This window comes from Pollicipes pollicipes, unplaced genomic scaffold, assembly GCF_011947565.3.
Source record: "Pollicipes pollicipes isolate AB1234 unplaced genomic scaffold, Ppol_2.1 Scaffold_4881;HRSCAF=5763_pilon_pilon_pilon, whole genome shotgun sequence".
Classification (NCBI taxonomy): Eukaryota; Metazoa; Arthropoda; class Thecostraca; order Pollicipedomorpha; family Pollicipedidae; genus Pollicipes; species Pollicipes pollicipes.
In genome coordinates, this window is record NW_023596576.1 from 26,117,904 (window position 1) to 26,142,427 (window position 24,524).

The 24,524-nt window shown below is 52.4% G+C and overlaps 1 protein-coding gene across 3 annotated transcripts; it reads right to left on the reverse strand.

Annotated features, from left to right (window-relative positions):
- Positions 1–1,630: 1,630 nt before the first annotated feature.
- Positions 1,631–24,524, reverse strand: LOC119100731 (N(G),N(G)-dimethylarginine dimethylaminohydrolase 1). Of its 3 annotated transcripts, XM_037223826.1 has the most exons (7): positions 24,339–24,524; positions 17,461–17,936; positions 11,882–12,170; positions 11,351–11,453; positions 3,776–3,972; positions 3,022–3,150; positions 1,631–2,436 (listed from the first exon to the last, which is right to left on the reverse strand). In XM_037223826.1, exons 2-7 carry the CDS (start codon positions 17,523–17,525, stop codon positions 2,314–2,316), a joined length of 906 nt encoding a protein of 301 aa, XP_037079721.1. In that variant the 5' UTR covers positions 17,526–17,936; positions 24,339–24,524; the 3' UTR covers positions 1,631–2,313. The 3 variants fall into 3 exon arrangements, with proteins under 3 accessions (XP_037079721.1, XP_037079722.1, XP_037079720.1); XM_037223827.1 differs by lacking the exon at positions 17,461–17,936; XM_037223825.1 differs by lacking the exon at positions 17,461–17,936 and having other exon boundaries at positions 11,882–12,459.

Genomic DNA, 24,524 nt, shown 5'->3' on the forward strand with positions numbered 1-24,524 from the left:
CAGGTTCTCTGACCGGTGATATCAGTTGGTGTCGGGCTTCCAAACCGGAGACGCTAAAACGTATGTAACGTGCCACCGCATCCGCTATTATGATTTACCTTGCCTCGGTTCAGCAATTCGGTGGTCGGGTATGTCCGGCCGGGTCATGCTCATATCACTGTCTTTGTCCTCAAAATGACAAAAATCGTTCTGAACTCAAGGCGGTGGCCATGCGAACCACCGTTGTACCTGGGGCCTGAAATGCTCAGCACGACAGATGCCTGCAAGCTCCGCCAGTTCGCCCAACACCCGACATACCCCGCCGCGTTCTGACGTGGCATGCTGGCGCCGTACCGAGGCGGTCACATACATCGCTCCGTTCCGTTTACATGAGATTAGTGTCCCGTGTGAAGAGAGGGAGATCCATTTGCGAGTTGTGGTTCGAGTTGAACATCAGATGACCCCCCCCCCCCCCATCGGGAAAGTTCCACCTGAGATTGATGTGTCGCTATCTGTCATCACGAAAGGGGCAGTTTTGCCAAATGAATTCCAATAGCGATGTCCTGTTCTTTACAAACTACGTAGCGACATGAACGGATGTCAAACCAGTAGGTATGGTGGGTAAGATGAGCATTTAGAATCGGCCAAAACCACCCAGATCATTTACGTTACCAGTGAGTGTAACCGGTTGCACCTCTGAGCTCGTGGCGATCCCAAAATACCTTTGTTTTTACATAAACTTGTGATATTCGTTGTTGCGTGATTTTTACCGATTCTTTGAGAAGCCTCCCGGCGCTAGAAGAGGTTTCAACATAATCTTATACAGAATTATATAGTTTGCTATACATACTCTATATTACCATACATAATTTCACAATAAAATCGTATCAATAAACTTCGGCAGGATGGCAAGACTACTAGTGCTAAACGGATACTTCGTCGGATCTCAGGCCACGTAGGAATTCGGGAAGACGAGGTGGTACATGCGGCGGCTAATCGTGCAGCGTTCGTGCCATGCACGCGCTCGCCGCCGCTTCCTGACCGCGGTCATTTCTGAGCGGTCGCGTCGTCACTGGTAAAGGCATTGGGACGCTCTCGGCACCAGCGTACTCGGGAGCCACAAAGCCTCACATAAAGCCATGGGCATCATGCTCGCGCAGATGGAGGTGAAATGGGGTTAGGCTGTGCCGTATACACATTGGGCACGCCTATACCATCTCGCAGCCCCCTCCAATTGGAGAAGAGCAGACATTGTGGGCGCGCTGCGGAGAGCTTACGATGGTGGACCACGTTTTGATCCTTTGCCAGGCTATAGTGTCACCGTTTTCTAGGCCCGGCTCTTGCTCCCACATATCTTGCTGAAGTTCTGGAGACAGCTTACAATACAATGGCCGTGTGTTTAGTCTCACAACCATCGGTTTTCAAACGATTTATTTTAAGCGATCGTTTCCTCGCTTGCTCCGCAATAAAGACAGCCTTGTGATAGTTTTGATCAGGGACTGTCCGTGTTGGGACATCTGCTCAACTTGTAAACCCCGCATAAAAAGTACCAGCTATGGGCGCTGAATAGCCAAGAACTTCGCCTGTCTTGTCTGCCTCCACCGGCCTGTCGTGCCCTTTCCCTTTCGTCGTACCACACGCTCACTTGTCTGAAGCTATATTCATAGAACTCGGTCATGCTGCCCACTAAACATACGGTGACGATACAGAAACACACCCGCGCCAAAGCGGACACAGACATGGCGGCGAGCTGGAATGCGATGCGGGCGGGCGGGGTGGTGATCCCGCTTGGAAGCAGCAGTGACTGTCACTGATGGTGGCGCGGGACGATGGTCACGGCGCAGCGCGCGTGAGACTGCAATGCTCCTCGGCCGGACTTTGTGCACGTACTCGCGGGTGACAAGCCGTTCGTTGGGATTGATCCAGTGACACGCAGGTCGACAGACTCGAGCTCCTCGCCGGGGACAACCGCGCCGAGGGTTGCACAAAGCTGAGCGGTGCGCCGTCCTCACGAAAACGAGATTCTTTCAGTACACCTGCTATCATGCCTGCATGACTAGATCAAACGCTCCGACAATAGCTAGCGCAAATCAATTTGCTCTGGTGGGCATTGGCCAACCAACATAAAAGGCAACGCCTTGCAAAATACGAACGGATTTAGGCGGCGAACTCAACACACCGCACGAACCTGCGCACTGACCGGGACTCTCGCGAGCCCACGTGCTGGGCACGCCGAGGCGAGATTCTAGTGTGAGCCTGCCGAGCCGCGCCCGGTCGTGAACATAACACCGCCGAAGCTGCAGACTGAGCGGGGCGTCCGGCTGGCCGGCTCCATCATAGCTGCGGCCGCTTGGACTTGCGGATGAGGATGGAGCAGCACGTGAGCCCTGCGTCCGCCTTGGCCAGCTCGCTGATGCAGACCGGGTGCAGGGCCGTGCTCAGGCGGTCCTCGAACACCTGCGGACGGCGCCGCGCTCGGTCACGGCTGGCGGCCGTGACGCGCCTTTCGTCACACGCCGCCGCACCGCCGGTCCCGTCACAGCGGCGCCGAGAGCCGCTGCAGAACAGTGCGACGCCGCCGAACCGGCGCACCATAGCTGTACGCGGGGGGAGCACCCAGGGGACGGCTCAGCCATGCAGGGAGGCGGGCCGGCAGGGCGGCATTGTCACCAGTTAGCGCCAGTACGGATGACTGACCTTAGAGCAGGGAGGATACAAATTGATTACACGGATCATGGAATGTCTGAAACATTTGATTTTTGACATCCCATTTGATGGAACATTTCACTTTTTCATCAATATTTGAAGATCATACGATTGTCATAAAATAGCCACAAAATATCACAACTCTGTAGTGTGCCCCAAATATCCGCCAACACTGCCATCTAACACGTGCCACGCGGTGGGATACTCGCGCCACACACAGGTCACTGATGTCGAAGACCTTGGGATACCCATGCCCCTGGCGTCGGGATACATCACAAGCGTCCTGACATGTTCCGGACTTCAGGACACCTATGCTACAGACATTGAGACACTCACGTCACAGGCATCCGGACACTCGGAGCGCGGCCGGTGGATCAGAGTGCCGTTGACGAGCACGCAATTGGCACCCGCCGGCTCCCGCACCGTCAGCGTCTGGTACCGGAACGTCGCCTCCCGCTCGATGCGCTGGGGACAGCAGCGCCGCCGGGCGGTAACGTTAGTACTCAATGGTATACCATCTCCCCGCTGGAGTGCAGCACTATCGGACGCAGAGCAGCAATGCCCGGTCAGAGCCCACAGGCATGGCTACGCCCGACAAGCATACGCGAGCCACGATCAACAGTAAGTGTGGGAGCAAAACCGTCAGGTATGTGGAGCACTGTTATTAAGTGCTTACTTATTACACTGCACCACTGTCACAAACCCTGAATATGCATTTTTCGAAGGCAAAGTAGCCCACTGACAAGGGTATAGGTGCGACGGCGAAGTCCAGATCAGTACGAGCGGAAGTGTGAACCATCCGCAGATACTGCATTGAAAGAAAATCCAGTACGTTTTTTTCAACTCGCCCAGCCCCCACTGTCTTCTGGGGGAAACACCCACCGACAAGGCGGATGGGACGCCCAAACCAGTGTGAATTATGTTGTGTGCACACGCGCGGTCCATCTGTCCACAGCATGAGCAGTTCTCTCCGTGTTACTACTGCCCACCCTCCCGAGCCCGCCGGTCAGGGGAGGGGAGGAGCTGGGGAGCCTCGCCCTGTCCGCCGGCAGGGCAGAGATGTCTCGTCCGCCGCCGCCGCCCGTCTCACCTTCAGCACGGTCTGCGACTCGTCGGTCTCCGAGACGCAGAGGATATCCGGCCCCGCCATTGTGACCAGCGACTTGAGGTGCAGCTCGCCGGCTGGCACGCGAACCGGCGTGCACGAGAACTCGGGGAAGGCGGCCGCCACCGCCGCCGCGCCCGCCTCGTTGGTGCGGCCCGACAGGCCGACGAAGAACTCACGCCCTGGCGGCGGTGCACGCCACGGGAGTGTCAGGCCACGCCACACCCGAGTACACCGAACTCCCCTGGCGGCGACGCGCGCCACGGTAGTGTCAGGTCACTGGTCACAACACGCCCGAGTACACCGAACTACGCCAGGTGGACAGCAGCCACCGCCACTCCCAGCACATCGAGATCACTGCTCGAGTTTGAGGATCGATTGCACAATCAAAACAATGCTCAATGAATGCTACATTTCAAAACGAAGGCAAAATCAAAGGGGACAAATGAAGTCCATAGGGTGCACCTAGCTGTTCTCATTCAACTACCAAGATAGGAATCACCATGACCAACGATCTTGCGGTCACCATTTTTGACACCCCCATTGCAAAACTACCAAGCAAGCGAGCAATGATTTGCCGTCCTCCACGCAAATCATTGCGTGGAAAATGTAACGAGTACGCTCATCAAACCACGAGATGTCAAAACAAATCGGAATCAAGGACAACTTTTCACCCCAGATTAACGGCATGGACAAACGATAAATTAAATCAATGGTCATTACAAATAGATCTGACATCACCCAGTGACGTAAGCGGAGGGCGCAAGACCCCGCCCCAACCCCGAACCCCGCCATTTGGTCCTGAGAGGCCCTCCGGACCCTTCGGTTCGGGCCCCTCAGGACCGGTGATCACAGGACCGATTTGAGGGCCCAAAGAGCTTCTCGGAGGTCATATTAAGGATCCGAGCCCTCAAATGGCAGTCAGAAGACTGCGCCGATCTGGACGCCTACTAGCAGTACCGAACAGTCGGTTTGAGCCTGAGGGTCTATTTCTCAAGTAGGGACAAAGGTGGGTCAATCATTGATAGGGCCCCCACTGACTCAGGTCAGCCCTGAGTCAATGAGGGGCCCTGTGTCCGTCATGGGCCAACAATGCTTCACGGGAGGTCTCGTGTTGGTAAGGGGCTCCGAGTCGGCAGGGGGCGATGTTCGAAGAGGCCCGATGGGGCATTTGGGACCGACGATCCAGGGCCCAATTGAAAGGCTGCAGGCCCGGCGGGCTGGCTGTTAGTCGCATTGAGGCTCCCGGCCCGTAGGGCCCTGACCTCAAATGCCATTCAGAGAGGCTCTTGCACCGAATGAGAACTCCCTGTGACAATGCAGGTCCCTGTATCGGCCAGATGCTACCAGCACCGATCTGGTAGGCTTCGTGTCGGTCTGAGCCCTGGTGGCCCATCTCTCGAGCAGGGCCAACGCCGGGGCCAGCGATTTGCATTGGTCGCGTCCCTGACACAGGGAGGACCCCTTGTTGGCAGTGGACCCAGTGATCGACAGAGGCCCTGCGTCGGCAAGAGATCCTGAGTCGGCCACATTTGCTGAACAAAGACCGGGACTGGACCCCGAACTCCGGACGGCCCTTCCGTTGATTGGAGCCCTCTAGCAATGAAGGAAAATGTGAGAGCTTACGTTGAGTCCACAATGAAACGATGGAGGGGCCATGAGTAAGTCAGGGTATATAGCACGGCACGGCGGGGGGGGGGGGGGCGCTACACACCATTTAAGCAAGGCCCCGTTAAGCCACGCTGGAGTCTCTGTGCCAATTATTAGGCCACATGCGGCGGTAAGGTATCTTGTTGCGTCAAGGAAGGCTCCTGCATCGATCTGGGGTCAAGTGCCTGGGTCAGAGGGCTTCCCGCGTTCAGGAGGGGACCAATGTATGATGCATCCCTCCAAGGGCCTCAAGATTGCCTACGGAACCCCGCTCCACGTTGCCAGAATGGCAGTCGAAAGGAACCTCGCGATGGGACGGAATGGCCCTTCAACCGTTGGCCGGGAGCAATGATGCGCCCCTGTGTTCTACGCATGGGGTCCCTTGCCCAGAAAGGGTAAAGGTTAAAAAAGTGTCACTAGCGTTAAAAAAGTAAGCCGAAATGAGGTTAAAAAATAAAGAAAAAGGCCATTCCATGTTTGCCGAGACCGCCCTTCCATTTGCAGAATCGACTTGTAAAATCAAATGCAACTTTTGATCCCGCGTACTCGCGACTTAGTAACAAGAATAGCCGGGTCAGGGCGGCAGTTTCCGCAAAACCGAACAGCCTTAACCCCTGCAGATAACACCATGCGGCGGGCGCCGGACGCGAGAACGAATGTCGTGAGATACTTCCGAAAGCATTTTAAAATCCGTTTGTACTGTCAAAAGATTCGACCCTGGCGTATCTTTCAGCTGTGTGATTTTGAGGTTGTCCTCACATGAACAGATAAACAATCGTAGCAATACGAAAAATGAATATCCTGCCCTTGTTCTTCCAGGTTCACCACCAGATTTCAGCACCAGTTCGCGGTGCCGTCCAGACGAGCATGGGTTGGCCATGTCGATAAAAATGTTCCATCCCATTCCGATCTATGATTGTAAAAAAATATCGCCGGATGTTTATTCCATGCAGTCATTTAACGCCCGACTCATTCAGTTTGTTGACTTCAAAATACGAACGGAATTCCTTCTTTCGGTACCTTCACTGGCTCCCGTTTCAGCTAGATAAGTAAAAACTGAAAATAAAACGAAAAAATCGTGCCCGTTCGAAATCCAGTGGGCCAAATTCGGTAATTTATCGAGGGAAGGGGCTTTGTGAACCGCTGCCCCTACAAGGATTTGACTGCGCCCCTGCGCCCCTGACATCATCTGAAGCCGTCCCGGCCTGGTTATGGCGGTCGGTGACGGCGCGGCTCGGGCCGCGGCGGCCGTTGCGGTGGCCGCTGCGCTGGCCCGGCTAGACGTGTGTCGGTGGCGCATGACGACAGGATGCTTTATCGATATGCTGCCATCTGGGACAGGCGCCGTCGGCTGTGTTACGTTCGACTGAGGGCGTGTCCGGTGCGGCAGAGGAGATCCGTACAGCTGACGCCGCGGGACGGTCGGCACGACCGTTACACCGGCACACCCCGACACCGACGCCGGACCTTTCCGGGCCGGTGCACATCACCCCTGCCGTCGGCCCTCCCTCCTCAGTCGACTGGTTAAGTTCCGTGTCGTCGTGTCCCTGTCCCCTCCCCTCCCCCCCATTCGGGGTGCTGACACCGCCTGTGTCAACAACGCCTCACGCCAAGCTGTTGTGCGTCTCTCGACCTTCGTAATGCAGGGCGCTGACACCGCCTCTGCCGTTAGCTTTCCCCTTCAGGGCGCCTACCGACCTCCCCAATGCGGGATGCTGACGCCGCGTGCCAACCTCCCAGCCTGTTCATCCAATGTCTGTTAATCCTCCTAGTTTGAGGCGCTGACGCCGCCTCTGCCGGGGGCGATTTAGTTCATCAGTCGAGATACGCGGCCCACCCCATTCCACCCACTCGGTTGGCACAAAGACGTGGCCTTCCGGCCCACTTGCCGGGCCGCTCCAGTGACAGCTCGCGCCGGCTCCGGTGGCTGCTGACGTCCGCTCGCTGGACGCCACTGGATTAGGGTGGCCGTATGGCGCTGACATCAGCCAGAGCTCGCCGCTGGAGTGAACCAAAGGTCTCTTCAGAGGTACCCACAAATGGAGGTGAAATTGCAGACCCAGAGACTAGGAATGCGGAGTCCCATGTACCTGGCGATCGAAATGCACACAACGATTTGAGCTCGATGCCGGAGGCGATCACAGCACTTGGCCAATTTACGAGTGCCCGCTGCTCTGTGGCGGGATATTTTGCATAAGTATGCATATGATCTACCATACCGACATGAACATTTAACAAACTGAGTCAACGAATGCCGCATACTGCAGGCAAATCATGAAATACACTAAACGGTCATATGCTGTAACATTCCACCACCGAACTGAAAGACGTTAATTACACCATTGCCCCTGCCGTCTCCAAGTGTCCTTCAAGAGAGAATGCACCTGCGACACACTTCCAAAAGCATAATTCACTGGACTGTTCCATTTCCATTCCGAAACTATGAACAGACAAGTAAAAAAAAAAAGAAATCAACAACAACGCCCAAGAGTTATGCCAGTTAATTGTGTGCACCATGGCTGACAGTAAACACGCCCGAAAACGAGCAGCATTCGTTGTCAGACACAATTATCCCTAGCGCGTAATCTAAGCAGCGATATCTGTGCGGCGCCAGTGCAGCACCCGCACCTCGGATTCGGGCGCACTTTGACGAGCGAGGCCGCACCCAGAGCACGTCGGCATCAACTGGCCAATGCGCAGCAGCCTCTGCGTCCCGGGCGTGCCGGCCCGCCGCGCTGTTCACGGGCTATGCCTTTGCAACCGATGATCACAACGCCATCAGGGTTTCAGCAAAACGAACCTGAGCTGTTTGAGCGTTGTGCTGTAATATTCCCAATGCGCTTATGTTCAAGTTTATGCTTGGTTAGGCGGCCTGTTCTTAAAACAATACCGTGCCACTGCATTTTCACCTCCCAATTCCGTCAGTATGAGCAACGGAGCTTTTCACGCGCGAAGAAGCCGAAAAACACGCTCTGAGCGCAGACGCACGTCTCAACGGGGCGTCGCAACGGCACGCCGCAAGCTGACAACGCTGGCGTCCGTCACGCGCTGCTGCCATCGTATCAACCGCCCCATGCTTTTGTGCGTGTTCCAGATAAATAAATCACGTCGATTACAACTGTCAAGCCGATCCGGACCCAGAGCTAACTACCGCTTTAGTAATATCAGTTGTACATGCGTACGCTGACGCCCGAGACCGGCGTCGATCCGCCTACTGACTACATGTCACGAGTATAGTAAAAAGCAGCGATGACGCTTTTGATGTTGCTGTTCACACCGGCTCCCATCGACGCCAACCTCCATAGGTCTGTGTTCTGGCCATCATCTGCATCGGCAATGGTAACCATCACCTCGCTCGTCGTGCGCCCCAAAAGGATCCTTCGTAGTGATTCGTGTGCACCAATAATGCACCAAAATCGCTTGACTGGCAATTCACGTGTGCAAGGGCTGCACCGAACTGTGACGAGAAAGAGCACAGATTGGTTAGTGGGCAACGATAAGGCCGAATAAATATGGTAGAATGCTTCGATTTTTGTTGACATCCGGGAATCTTTCGCTTCGTATGACATGCTTCAACAATGCAATGAGGCAAGCCGTCAAACGAACATAATCACAGATAAGTCACGTCTCTATGTTTTCTTTCGCACATGGACAACACAGAAGACGTTCTTCTGCGACAATACAGCCTGGCGCAAAAACCGCTTTTTCACATTTCATGGTGGACTGTTGCTAGCAGCTCAGTCCTAGAAACCCTATGCCCATACCAATAAATGACGATTTTGGCAGCGCGAACGTGCATAACATCGGGATCCAATTATTCAAGGGGTTATGGGTCCAAGCTCCGCCCATGAAAGGGAATGTCCTACATTTGAATATATTGAAGCACGCTTCACATACAATGAAGCAAACTCTTCTATTAAAGGGAGTGTTCCACACTCGTGTGTGATTTTTCACTGAAATAGCCATCTTGAGGATCATTCGGTGCAGTTCACAGCCGTTCTTTCTAAAACATAAATCCCTCTAGTCTCTAAGCTATGTGTTCGCGAGGATGTGCAGACTATTTCGGGAGACTTCTTCAAGGTCACTCAGGCATTCATGACACCATGACAACAGTCATGGAAATTTTGCCATTCTATTAGCCATGTAGCGATCAACACAAAGAAAACATGACTGTCGAGTCATTTATATCCGGCGCTCTTGGGCACCATTTCCAGACATACCAGCCGTCAATTGACTTTCACTCGTTGTGCAAGGTAAGATGACGTGATCAAACAATGGTGTATTCAGGAGCATATCCACTTAACAGAGAAACTGAGTTGTCTAGATCATTCTTTTCCGCTTAAAATTATACCAATAGTTATAAGTGAGCTTATTTCCTCATATCCGATGCTTGCTTCCATATCCTCATATGCGGAACAACTCCCTTTAAGTGAAAAGGCTGAACTAGATAACACAATTTCTCCACGTAGTAAATATGCTCCTTAATACGCTACTGCTTGATTGCATCATGGAACGTATGTATGACGTTGAGGTACTGCCGAACTCGCCACGCGAAATTGCCACTTACTTGTAGTACCTCAAATTCGTCGAGAGATGACAGCACAGCTGGACGGACGCGCTAAGCTAAATACTGTTATGTGCTCGTGATTTGGCCCCATCTCAAGGTGTTCTGGAATATCTATCCGTCAGTTTAAGATACCTGTATTCATCTACTCTGGTATGGCGTTACGGGTCTTATTTCCGTAATAACTAGCTAGTGAAGAAACCAGGCCCAACTTCACATAATACGCAGCACAAAACGTGTTCCGTAATTGATACTTGTGGAGTTTGCTCAAACATAGTTTGGAGCCAATTGATGTCCACTTTAGTTGGAAATCGTGCTCACGGACGCTAAATCTGAAAGGCCGGACGATAATACCCTTCCTGGCCTTGAACGTCGCCTGGCTTATGGGGTGGTAGCAATTCAATGACGTTGATACGGCGTCATACATGCCTGAATGGCCTTGAAATAGTCTGCACGAAAAAGTATGTACATCTTCGCAGGCGTGCAATTCAGAGGACTAAGGAGTTTTAGATCTTAAGAAGGGCTGGGCTGTGAACTACACCGAATGATCTTCAAAATGACTATTTCAGCTCAAAACCCGAGACAAATGTGGAACACTCCCTTAAAAGTAACAGCCTCAAGCGTATCTGGTAAGTGCGGCATACGCGTCTATCAAGGACACCTATGAGTCGAAATGTGGGCAGCAAGTAGATTCAGCCGATTCGGTCAATGGGGACATATAATGCGCAGCAATGGGCACTGGAATATGATTCCATTGCACAGCTATTGGCAAGCCGTGTTGTCAAAAACATCGCTGTCAACAACGCTGTCCACAAGCGGTCGAGAGTTACCCACTTGCTAGACACGCACGACCGTCAACAAAGTGTCGACCGTTGTTAGGCGACGCTATGTAAGTAGAAACGGTGCACGCAAATGTACTTGCCTTGCCTATCGGCCAAGTGGGGAATGGGCTTGGGCCGTGACGTCAAAGGTAAGGAATGGGCTTACCGTGAAGTAGGGAATGGGCTTCCATTTGTCAATGAAGAACGGGGACCAGATGCACAGGCCGCGCAGTCCAGGTCCACTGATACTCGCACGTGCGCGGACAACGACGTTCCACCATCAAGACCGGACCCCAACGAAACGTGGCGGCGCCGTCTGGCGGACTTGGTACTGCTGGCACTGACTGGCGGCTGGCGCCTGCGCCAGTACGACGAGAGACAGACACCCTGAGACGGGGAGCGCGGGCTAGACCCGTGTCCAGCTGCGGCCGACGGGGTGATGGGTGACTTGAGACCACAGCCCGTCCCCCTCCCTCGGGACGCGGCTCACAACTAGAAAGAGGAGAGGGGGAGGCGGAGACCTACCGGTGAAGAGCACGTCACCACCGTCCAGCGTCGCCTTCGGGTCGAGAACTTCGACGATGGGCAGCTCCAGCTCCTTCTTGATCACGGCACGGATCGTGTCCACCTGGCGGCCGACACAGCACACGCACTGACGTCACGACGCTCCCTCACAAATCCGCGCACATCTACGGCCATGTGTACCGTATGCACCACGAGGCAGCTCGCTGCAGTAGCAGCTACTGAGAACATATTGTCAACTCCACATACAGGATTAGCCCGTATCCAGCACCAGCTGTTGCCTCCGTCTACTACAGCCGAAGGGTTCCGCACGCGGTCAGCCGAGACCGCCGCCGGCTGCCGACATGCGATGGGCCACAATGCAACTCCTGCGTCGGTCCGAGTGTCCGTGTGCTCGGGCTCGGACGCCACCGCCACGCCTCATGCACCCCGCCCCGGCCCATCGAGCTCGCCCACATTCGTGCGGCGGCCCCGCCGCCCGGTGTCACCCCTCCACCAGCCGCCCCGTCCCACCCCTCCCCGCAGCCGCCGTACCTCGCCGCGTCTGGACGCGTGACCCGGCCGGCAGAGCAGCGCGATGCCGTTGCAGACAACCGCACAGTCCTCGACAAACACACAGTCGGGGTGCTTCTCGTCGGAGGGCAGCTCAATCACGTCCACGTCCAGCTGGCGCAGGGCGCGCACGTACGCCTCGTGCTGGCGGCGCGCCTCGTCCAGCGCCACCGGCCCGCTCAGGCCCAGCGCCGACTCCTTGAACGAGTTGGGCACGCGGCACACGATGGCGTGCGTGTAGCGCCCGAACGTGGCCATGGTCGGCGGCGGGCTGCGGCAGAACCGACGCACCGGTGTCAGGCGCGCCTGGCAGGTCAGGCGGCTGGGCGTCAGGCCGGTCCGGGCCAGGGCACTCAGGCAGCGGATCAGCATGGCGGCGTAGATACTGGCCGACGGTGTGGACCAGGCCAGCTGACGGCTAACGACTGAGTGACGTCGACTCTGCACGGTGGGGCCGCGAGCTCGACACGTGACCGCGGGATGGTACACAGACGGGCGTCTCGGCGGTGCCAGAGGCGCGCTCAGGGGACGGACAAGTATTCATCGAGCTCTGCCATACCCTGCGGAGGGACCGGGTTCAGATAAACATTCCCCGTTCTCAACACTGATACAAAAAATAATGTCAATGGTTTGGTGTCAAGCGGTTCAGAAACTGGTGTGTTTCCGCCAGATTGCTTCGCAAGGCCTGCTGGGATCCTATGTCACCCATCAAAATGTGTTCCCATTTTCCGTCTGCCCTCCCGACTGTGCCTGACAGGGATTCCATTACACGGGGTGATTCCGACATATGCTCGCGCCTGATCGGGGAGCGGATCGGAATGGTAGGCCGCACCGGCCAGTGGTCAGCGGTGACGCCACCGCTGCTTCCCCTCTCCCCCCCCCCCCCCCCCGCCCCCCCCCCCCCCCCGGGACGGCGCACGGCAACCGTCCGAACACAAACAGTCCGTCCGAGGGTCCGACACCAAACATAAGCAGTCTGTCCGAAGGGCCGAGACCGAACACCAACAACCCGTCCGAGGGGCCGAGACCGAACAGCAACAGTCCGTCCGAGGGTCCGAGACTGAACACCAGCGGTCCGTCCGAAAGCGAGACCGGGCGCTCACAGTCCGTCCGAAGGGCCGAGACCAAACACCAACAGTTCGTCCGAAAGCAAGACCGCGCGCCACAGTCCGTCCGAGGGTCCGGGACAGAACACCAACAGTCCGTCCGAGGGTCTGGGACAGAACACCAACAGTCCGTCCGAGGGTCCGAGACCGAGCGCCCACAGTCCGTCCCAGGGGCCGGGAACGAACACCGCCAGTCCGTCCGAAAGCGAGACCGAGCGCCCACAGTTCGTCCGAGGGTCCGAGACCAAACACCGACAGTTCGTCCGATGGGCCGAGACCGAACACCAACAGTCCGTCCGAGGGTCCAAGACCGAGCGCCCACAGTCCGTCCGAGGGCCCGAGACCGAGCGTCCACAGTCCGTCCGAGGGTCTGATACCGAACACCAACAGTCCATCCGATGGGCCGAGACCAAACACCAACAGTTCGTCCGAGGGTCCGAGACCGAACAGCAACAGAAACAGTCCGTCCGAAAGCGAGACCGAGCGCTCACAGTCCGTCCGAAGGTCCGAAACCGAACACCAACAGTCCGTCCAGGCGGCCGAGACCGAACAGCAACAGTCCGTCCGAAAGCGAGACCGAGTGCTCACAGTCCGTCCGAAGGTCCGAGACCGAACACCAACAGCCTGTCCGAGGGGCCGAGGCCGAACAGCAACAGTCCGTCCGACGGTCCGAAACCGAACACCAACAGTCCGTCCGAAAGCAAGACCGAGCGCTCACAGTCCGTCCGAAGGGTCGAGACCAAACACCAACAGTCCGTCCGAAGGTCCGAGAATGGTCTGCACAGCTTCACCGACACCAATGCATGATGTCTGAACACCGCCAGTGGACAAAATGCACACGTTTGTATTACTAATGGCTGCAGACAGCTCGGACACCACCAGACACCACCACCAGACACCAGGGAGCTGAGGAGCTTTCAGTATCAGATAAGCTGACATGCCGCTGGGCATGTTCCAGATGACTCGCTGTGAGGTAATTTGCCCCAACCTTTCATCCTTCATCCGACCTTCGCCAAATTTAAGTGGCTCTAATAATGCACATTTTTTGTCCCAACTATGAATTCCAGAGCTCTAAAAATCCAAAGCACACGGCTGGGTGCAGTCGACCAGCACAACATGCGTTCTGGTCCTTACTGTCCTTATGCCAAGTGAGGTTATGTGACATCACGAGGTTACCTTACCCTTTTGGCTCGTAACATTATGTGATCCCCTCTGTATCTCTGACTGCACCTACAGTGACGGGTCGTTACATTTGGTCTGGCGGCACCGCTAATAGAAAGATAACAGAGCACGGCAAAGGGAACGTCACCAATAAGACTTACGTCATTACACTGACCTAGAGAGACCTTGAAGTTCGCTCTTTAAGGAATCCCCGAAGCTCTTAATTTTAAGACGCCGAAGCGTCAGGCTTCTGCTTGGAGTGGTAGGCCGTCGGACAACCGTCGGACAACTAAAGCTGAGGACTCCCACCCACCTCCTCCAGGCTAATGACTAAGTCACTAGACTGTAGTACGTAAGCCACCGCCGGGCGGCGCTCCGAACCCCGGGTGTTACGGTGCCAGGCTAATGACTAAGGACTGTAGTACGTAAGCCACCGCCGGGCGGCGCTCCGAACCCCGGGTGTTACGGTGCCAGGCTAATGACTAAGGACTGTAGTACGTAAGCCACCGCCGGGCGGCGCTCCAAACCCCGGGTGTTACGGTGCCAGGCTAATGACTAAGGATTGTAGTACGTAAGCCACCGCCGGGCGGCGCTCCAAACCCCGGGTGTTACGGTGCCAGGCTAATGACTAAGGACTGTAGTACGTAAGCCACCGCCGGGTGGTGCTCCCAACCCCCGGTGTTACGGTGCCAGGCTAATGACTAAGGACTGTAGTACGTAAGCCACCGCCGGGTGGCGCTCCCAACCCCCGGTGTTACGGTGCCAGGCTAATGACTAAGGACTGTAGTACGTAAGCCACCGCCGGGTGGCGCTCCGAACCCCGGGTGTTACGGTGCCAGGCTAATGACTAAGGACTGTAGTACGTAAGCCACCGCCGGGTGGCGCTCCGAACCCCGGGTGTTACGGTGCCAGGCACCATACCCCACATCCAGCTTTTTAATTACGGCCACGCAGCAAGCACCTGCGAACATTTCAATGTCGAAGGAATAAACAAATTATCCAGCTTGACCCCTGGAGGTCAACCCGCACCACTCCAAGGAACTTCAACCAACCAGTCGGTGCAACCTTAATCTTTGGGAAGAAATACAAGATTGCAGTCTTTCGAAGCAACGGACGGCGTTTTTTCGTCTGATACTGGAAGAATTGTTACTTGAAGACAGCGCAAAACAGCGGTATGCAACCGAACGTAGGTTAAAATCGTTACAACTCAAAGGTTTTTTTACTCTGAAATAACACTGGCCGGTACAAAGTGAACTGCTTCCTTGGGAACTATTATTCTGAAACCAACGTATAACCAAAGCTGGCAGGTATCACCGTGGAACATGGAAACCCAACCTGTGTCATGAAAATCGCTGAGCGAGGCATCAGAGACAGCTCTTTGGCTTTGCAAGACCTAATAGCATTCATTTCTTTCCGTAAAAATGCGTAGTGGATATACGGCTAGCTATACCAGAACACGAGCCCCTATCCGTGGCATTTCCCCAGTCCGCAGGGACCGTTTATTAGTGACAACGCCCCCCCCCCCCCCCCCCCCTGTGATGGGTGACGCGGCCAGATCAGACACCTTTACGAGAACCTTGACTCTGATCACGCGACAGGGTTCAGCTGCTTGAAATCTGACCACACGATAGGGTTCAGTCCTGCCGCCCTGAGCGCAGGGACTGCTTAAAATCTGAGGTCAGCGCTCCGTTTGGCTGAGGTCGCGGCCTGATACGGATTGCGGACCTCTGGCGGGCGGGCGGCCGCTGCGTGCCGGAAGTCAGGCAGCCGTGTGAAAACATAGGCATATGTGGGACAAAGGTGGTGCTATGACAAACTAGCAGGATACATTGGGACCGCAGCCGTGTGAAAACATAGGCATATGTTGGACAAAGGTGGTGCTATGACAAACTAGCAGGATACATTGGGACCGAGTCATGGAACGCTTTCGGCGGGCGCAGACGGAAGGGAACTACAGGATTGACCGATGGTCTATCGAACCGGAAAGGCAAACACCGCACCACACGTGTGTTCTATGACAGTTTCGTACAGAAGTGGTTCGAAATATGTCCAGCTGATGCGTACTGGAGAGCTGGCTGCATGGCGTCCAGTGACTCACTGGTGCTGCAGCTCGGGAAACGGCGCCGGCCTGATGCCGACGCCGGTTGTGGTGTGCAGGGGAGAGGGGAGGGGCGGGCGGCTGGTCGTTAACTCGAGCAGCGGCCGAGCGTGCAGACGGGACCTAGGACAGGCAGCTGTGCGGCTGGATAATAATCCGAAATCTATCCACGAAAGCAAACAATGCAAAACCTTTGAGTCGGGCATGCTGGGCCTGCAATGGATCGGACCGGTTCAGTAATCCGCTACGATAGCGGCCTGTTTGCAGGATACGGCCCAACATGCCTCGTGTAACTGCCTTTCACCAGCAGCTCTCATATTGCCTAGCTGGGGACTGGCGCGGCCGGTCCCGAAACACCCAGAAAATGAGCTGGGCACCCCATCGCAACCGCATGAATGGGGCGTCCGGGACGGCACACCGTCTCGCTGTACATCTGTAAAATGGCCACGACAGTACCGCATGAATGGGGCGTCCGGGACGGCACACCGTCTCGCTGTACATCTGTAAAATGGCCACGACAGTACCGCATGAATGGGGCGTCCGGGACGGCACACCGTCTCGCTGTACATCTGTAAAATGGCCACGACAGTACCGCATGAATGGGGCGTCCGGGACGGCACACCGTCTCGCTGTACATCTGTAAAATGGCCACGACAGTACCGCATGAATGGGGCGTCCGGGACGGCACACCGTCTCGCTGTACATCTGTAAAATGGCCACGACAGTACCGCATGAATAGGGCGTCCGGGACGGCACACCGTCTCGCTGTACATCTGTAAAATGGCCACGACAGTACCGCATGAAATAACTGGTTTAAAATGTCTTCCAATCACACCAACCTCTTGAAACGGTTCGACGCCTCTGTGCCTCACGACGAGACCCCCATGGTTGCCAGTCAATACATTTTCTCTTTAACTGCATACGGAACGACACTACACAAAATGAGGCCATCATGCTCTCCATTTTGCTGAAGAGATATCTTTAACGTGCCACTGGAAACCAAACACGTGAACGCCTTGTCCAACAGAGGAGAGCGAAGACGACGTCGCGTGGCACGTCAGTGATCCAGTCTCGCGTCGCGCCGGCTCGACGTGGCGTCCTTGTACACCTCGACGCGACGGCGCTATTACGACAGCTGGCTACCGTCGGAGAACGGTCTCAAGCCGCTCCGGCTCGAGGGGCCACCCTGATCTCACCTGGCTTCGGTGGTCTTAAGAATCACGCAGTCTTGCCCAATCGGTCCTGCTTTTTGTGCGGCCATTGAGTTAACCTTGCCTTTTGTGCGGCCACTCAGTTAACCTTGCTTTTTGCGCGGCCATTGAGATAACCTTGCATTTTGTGCGGCCATTGAGTTAACAAGCTGATCCACAAGGTCTTGGTTTAGGGGAATTGTCGAACCTAACAATTTCCACTCAAAGAAAACTCCAGAGCCGTTTGGGGACACAGAGAGACACAGATTTGTGATATCCAGCTTCAGAATCTAAGGGGGTAAAGAAACCAACGAGCCATACATTTTTTTCAGACATTTATGTATGAATCCACGAGTGCACATGGGACTATAAATACTTATGCGAATGAAGATATTCCATTTATCGCTGACAGACCCTGTCTAAGGCCAGATAGTTTTTCAGTCTAATAATTTCAATATCTTCAGAAGACTCTTGGATGCAGTCTGAAACTCGAATAGCACATAATAAAAACAATCGACAAAATACACTGTATTTTGGCAGACAAGCCCTTTTAGATGAGTTTTAACATTTGGATTATATCTTGGGCCAATGGTAAATGATTAGTGATGTCGCTAGTCACAGTTGGAACTGTAACAGACGTTGATGAAACCTGCACTATCTTGAGGTATGCTCTGGCCTCGAAAAAGGCACAGTCAGCCAAACTGTAAGCTATGGCAAACATTCTGGAATGCCGCGCCTGGCGAACGCCGCGCGCGCAAGAGCCCGCAGCGCTCCCGACGGCCTTTTTCTCCGTAGTGTACTATCCCAAATTTATACTTCCAAATGGGTTTGGGTCACATTCTGTTTGCCACGTCACCGCAATATTTTTTTAGCGCTCGACTGAAATAAAAAATTACTTGGTCTGGACTGACGGAAAGATGTCATGTAGCGAAAACTATCCGCCGGTTGGGATTACTGATACAACTGGTTAACATCACGTATCCGCCGGTTGGGATTACTGATACAACACGATAACAGCAGCTGATAAAAGCAGCAAACGTGGTGCTGGGCGGGCGCCCGCACTCGCAATGTCAGGAACTCGCGCCGACACCCGAAACTAAAGAGATGTGGCTGGCTAGTGTCGAATGTATTGTACGATTGTAACAGTACCGCAGCAACGAAACTTACAGCATAGCATGATAACACCGTCCTATGACATGATACCAGTGCCGACAGCCATGACAACGCCGACTTCTGCTGCAAAGGCCCGCAACCATGTCAGCGCGGGCCCAACATTGAGCCGCATGAGGCCCGCGCGCCCCGCTCCAGGATCCTCTGGTTCTCGTCAGCACCCCGGCCCATGACAACAGTCCACCGTGGGTCACGAGCGACGGGCCCACGCAACGACCCGAGCCATGGTGTCAGTGAGTCACCGATTAGCGCTCTGCAACGGACCCCAAGTCCAGCTGTCACGCAGGGACAACGGGACTCCTCAGAAAGCAAACAATAAAAAATAGATATTGCCGTTCATGAACATAAAGTGAACTAAATCGATGAGAACCAGGCATTTGGGGAAAGCAGATCAATAGACTCCTGGTTTGGCCACAAAAGCAGATCAGCAGACCCCTGGCTTGGCCACGAAAGCAGATCAGCAGACCCGTGGTTTGGCCACGAACCACTCTGATCACTCGGTCTCCAGATTCATACCACACCTTGGAAGGGCCGCAGCCATTTCCGATCAGTAAGGCGTCAGAATACACACTGATATTAAACAGTCACTATCATCATTTTCCAATCTGACCAGACCTAAACCCCTTGCTTCGCCTTCATGAACACCCCGCGGGACAATGGGTTCAATCTGACGTGCTCGGGCGGGGAGGGGGCAATTTGACCACTTGTGATTTCGAAACGTAGGAGAGCTTAAGAGAACAAATCGGTAGGGCGGGTAGGACTCTATGACAAATTAGCTATGTTGCATTTTTAGGTTTCTAGGTCGTGATCTTGATATCAAATAAGGTCAAACAAGATCAAAATCGACATAGGTGTCTAGCGTGACTTCAAGTTTAAACCTCCTCACAGGTATGGGGAAGAATCCAGCCATCTCATTTAGAATTCGAATCTGAAGCCGAGGCAATTTCACGAAGCCAAAGTCGAAGGCGATACTGATGGTTCTTTACTCTTAAAACGCGAATCTGAATCCGACGTCAGTGGGTGTGGGCTTTCTACCCGTAAAGTCGAAGCCAAAGCCAGCAGCTTCAAAATCTGGAAACATGAAGCCGAAGCGAAACCAGTCGGGTCGAATTAAGGCGAGGTTGAAGTCGATCCCTTATCTTGTCTTCAGCGTTATTTTGCGGAACAATAACTATTCTGGCGTGAGCTTCAGCGATATTGGATCGGGAGATATCATAACAATCCCGCGGAATGATTGGGAGAAGCTGTTAGCATGGTGGATGAAGAATTTGTTCTGGAATATTGTCTTTCTCTTGTGCGTAAGCATATACGCAACGCTTCGGACAGTTATTTCTCCAGCCGTCCTCAGGTGTGAGCCCTGAGAATGGCCGACTGGCTTTGGTTATTAGTCACGTATGCGTCGCAGCCCTGGAAAGCTGTGTTGCATATTGGGGTGGGGGCACAGGCATGGCCGCTTGTGTGAAGAAAAACCGCGAATGATGTGAAAAATAACCAGGAAGAAGCAGGAATTGACAGCTCAAGTTTCATTGGGAGCTTCAAGTTTCTGAAGCCGCAGCCATTATTCAAAACTTTTTCGAAGCCGGAACTGAAGCCAAATCCACTGTATAAAAATGCATTAGAGCCACAACCAACTAAGACGGCTAGAGACAACAAATTTACTATGTGTCTTGACCTGTACGTGAACTCACTTAGGTCAAAGTTTGAGCTTCCTAGGTCATGACCTTCAGGTCAAATAAAGTGAAACAAGGTCAAATTTTATGTTGGTCTCTAACGTGCCCTAAAAACCTAGGCAACTGTTTCTAAGCAAAAAGTCACCAGCCTATTTATGTTCAGTAACCTGGTTTGACCTTTTGAAGGTCATGGTGACCAAAAACATACAATACTGCTCTGGGTTTTGCATTTGAATAAGCGACAAAGATTACGCTAGGCAGTATGTTCCTAGAACAAAGTGTCGACCCGGGTCATCTTGGGTCAATGACCTGTTCTGACCTGTAAGAAGTCAACTGAACATGTATAATGCGGTTCCCGTTGTCAATAAATTCCAAATGAGCACCACAAACTATCCCATACAGCCAACCCTAGAAAAATAAATCAGGTTGGTTTTGACCTTGGACTGACCTTCATACATGACCATAGGCCAACGTAATTTACTCATTCAGTACTTTTGACGCCTAAGAAAGCATCTCAGAGACGTATGGCTTCGTCAAACACTTCATTATTGTATCAGATTGGACGATTTCCTAGAAATTGCGTTCGCTGAAACCATGACCTGACATTCACCTGCCATAGGTCAGCGACCTTACAAGATGCATCTAAATTTTTACGTCAAACGATCCGCTATTCAATTGTCTACAGCTCTGCAAAATTTGGCGCGGCTGCGCCGTTCGGAAGTTCGGAAACCATTCTGGAAAAACCTTCGGGGTTCAATTTCACCCCCACCCGGGCGCGCGCTCAGAAAACGCGAAACAAAAACCAACGTCAAATGAAAAAAAAAACACTCAAAGTCAGTGTCATAGCTCGAAACACTCGAGGAAAATTCTGGCTTCACAAAGCTGAGGCTGAGGCTGAGGCTGACGCTGAGTGCAGTTTCGTCCCCATGACTGCCCCCCCCCCCCCCCACACACACACAACCAACTTAAACCTTAAACTACACAACCACACAACCAACCGACCTAAACCACACAACCAGCTTAGACATTATATGACCAATAGAAAATCAGGATAAACAGAAACCCTCCCTGAACAGAAACCCTCAGTGTCATGAATTACCCTAGACATCTTGTTCCTTAACGGGAGTTTTTCACATTCATGTCGGGTTTTGAACTGAAAAAGCCACCACGAAGATCACTCGGTGCAGACCACAGCCCTGCACTTCTTAAGACCTAAGCTCCTCTAGTTTTTGAGCTACACACCCACGGAGATGTGTAGACTACCCAGGCACCCGTGACGCCACATAAACGCCATTTAAATCCTGTTGTTCCATTAGCCATGCAAGGGTTAAGGCCAAGACAAATATGCGTGTCGAGCCGTCCATATCTGGCGTTCGTGAGCGGCCGTTGACTAGAATATAATGGCAGTTAATTGCCCTTAATCAATGTCGTGCGGGGTACAATGACGTAATCCAAACAATGACGCACTGAGGAGCATATGCACTAAACAGAGAAATCGCGTCGTCTACAGCAGTCTTTGCACTTTAAAGTACAACAATATTTATAAGCGAGCTTGTCTCATCATATCTGATACTTGCTTCAATATCTTCATATAGGGAACATTACATTTAAAATGAAAGGCTCGTTGTGGTCATTTTAATCCTCGCCCTGATTCACCGTTTGTCATACGCATGCTGGGAGGGGGTGCGATGCCAAAATGCGAGACGTCTCCCGGGGTTTCCAGGTTTGTATGGATAGAGTTTAGCATAAAACATCAGAAGATTGGTCTCGACCGCGCGATTAGTACTGGTTTTATGCTGTTCGGGCAACAGCTGACGACGTAAAGACAGATCAAATGTCGAATTTTGCAGAAAAACGTACTTTTAGCATAATATTTTACCTTCAGAATAGTATTCTAACAACAGGTGCAGCAAAGTTTGGATGGCATTTTGGCGACACAAAATATACACAGGAGCATTTCTTGCTCATTCTTTGAACAATGATGTATATCTTTAAGCATTTTTAACATACATTTATGATATAAAGCTCCGTTAATGTAACAATGTCGGGCGTGGCGCGCGTTCCGCGGCATCATCGGTTACTGCCCACCCGCTCGCCCAGGCCGTAGATCGCCGTGCAGTATTCATCAAAAATCGCCACTGCCCCAAAACAAGAGATGCTAGGAACACCTTTCTTGTGTCAAAGCACCCATAATGGTCGCCTCATAGGCTACTGCAAATTTGGGAAGTGATAGAACCACATGCCAGAGAAATGTCCTAAAAAACCTTTGGGGACTGCACCAATCCTCTCCCATCCCCATCAGGATAAGGCCTAAATCAGTGACCTTTTCTGACCTCAACAAAGTCAGAACAAGAGATCTCATTCATGTGGTCAGGAAATTCAAAATGAGTGTGAAAAACTAACCCTCACAATCAAAGCGTCAAGTAAGAGATCTGTGTTATTTTGATCTTCATCTGACCTTTATACCTGATCCCTGGTCAAAAGGACAAGTTCTTTACCTTAATTTATGTTGTTAAATTGTTTAAGAAACCACTCAAAAGCTGTATGACTGGGAAGCACTCAGGTGTTCTATCAACTTGAGATTTCCTTAGATTTAGCTTTGTTGACAAGCATGACTTGCCTGTGATCTGCTATGGATCAGTGACTGTAAGAGGCATATCTAACATTTAACACTCAAAGATCAACTATCACTTATCTACAGTTATCCAAATTTTGCTGCATGCCATTGTTAGAATGTTATTCTGGAAAAACTTGAATAAGACTATATGGGAATCACATGTAAGGTGTCTAGATATGGTCCTTACAGTTTAAGTTTAGGATTACATGCTTCAGTTTAAGGCTGTCCCACAGTTTTAAGTTGAAGCTTTAAACTTCATCGCAAAAACCCACACTGACCCACACTGTTATTATCACAGCAGCACAGAGCGAATTAAATTCTCTAGAAGTGCCATCCACTCTGGTTCAAAGGCTCTATGTGGCAGATGCCACACATAGGGCTAGATTTCACCATTGGTTGCATGCAGCTAGGCTTGCATGCCCAATATTTCAAGAAATCAATGTTGTCTGTGGTTTTCACTAGCAAAAATAAGCACATAATCCATTTGGAAAGGTGGAACATGAACACACACTGCAGTAAAACAAATGATTAGAATTGAAAAAGCATACAGAGCCCAAAATGCCAAATGCAGTATATTTTTCTTAGCTGCATCATACTATTCATTATCACTGTCAACTTGTCCTGTCTGTTTCTGGAGCCAGCTACTCCTGCAATTGCTATGTGGCTGGAGAGCCACCACTTAAATCAAAAAGCTTGAATAATTAATGTTGATGTTGTTGATTGGAATTTTAGGGCATGCCAAATAATTAATATTGCAAAACAGGCCAAAAACATTGTTCAAGTCAAAAATAAGCAGCATGTTGCTGGTACCAGCTTCCGCTGCTTGCACTGAACAGGTAAAATGGCAGCAAAACAACTGCATGCTTAACACTTGATAACAGCTGCTGATACCATTAAAACATAAGGATCAAAACTTAAGAAATGTTTGATGCATGTTTGTATGCTGTAACCTAGATAACATCAATACATAATGCAAAGCTCTGAAACATTGGATGGTAAGCTCAGTGTGATCCTGACCCATCTTGAGTGGTGCGGTAAATGTAATTGGTTGTCAGTACATGCAAATTAGATTGTTATGAGAATGTTGGAGACCCCCATCCATGTCTCAAATCATCAGTCCCCATGCCAAACAGGAGTTTGCTGTACCATATGGGGCAGGATCACACCTCCTCCCAAGATCTGGAATGGTCCACCACCTTCTGCAGTCTGGCTCAACAATGCATTATATACTCATCTATGGAGCGATGCAAAAGCCATAGCTGAGTTTCTAGTTGATCATTGCTGCACACTTAGTTGATCATTGCTGCTCAGCAGCACTGTCAATACCCATGATGTATTTTAAGAAGGCTACTTATTTGAACAGAATAAAAAGCATGGTAATGATTTAAGCGAACAATGCCGAGACCAGCGCAGTGTAGCGTACTTACCTTGCAAAATCAATGAAATGACCAGTACCAGTAGCCCAGCGGCTTCAGCCGGGTGCAGCACAACTGCTAAGAGTCTGAGGAAAAATACAGATAGGCCAATTGCCCGCGCTTGTAGGCTATCTGTATGTGCCTCGCACCAACGCAACCGAGCGCAAACAACCGTGCCCAAATCAGCTCTGACGAGTA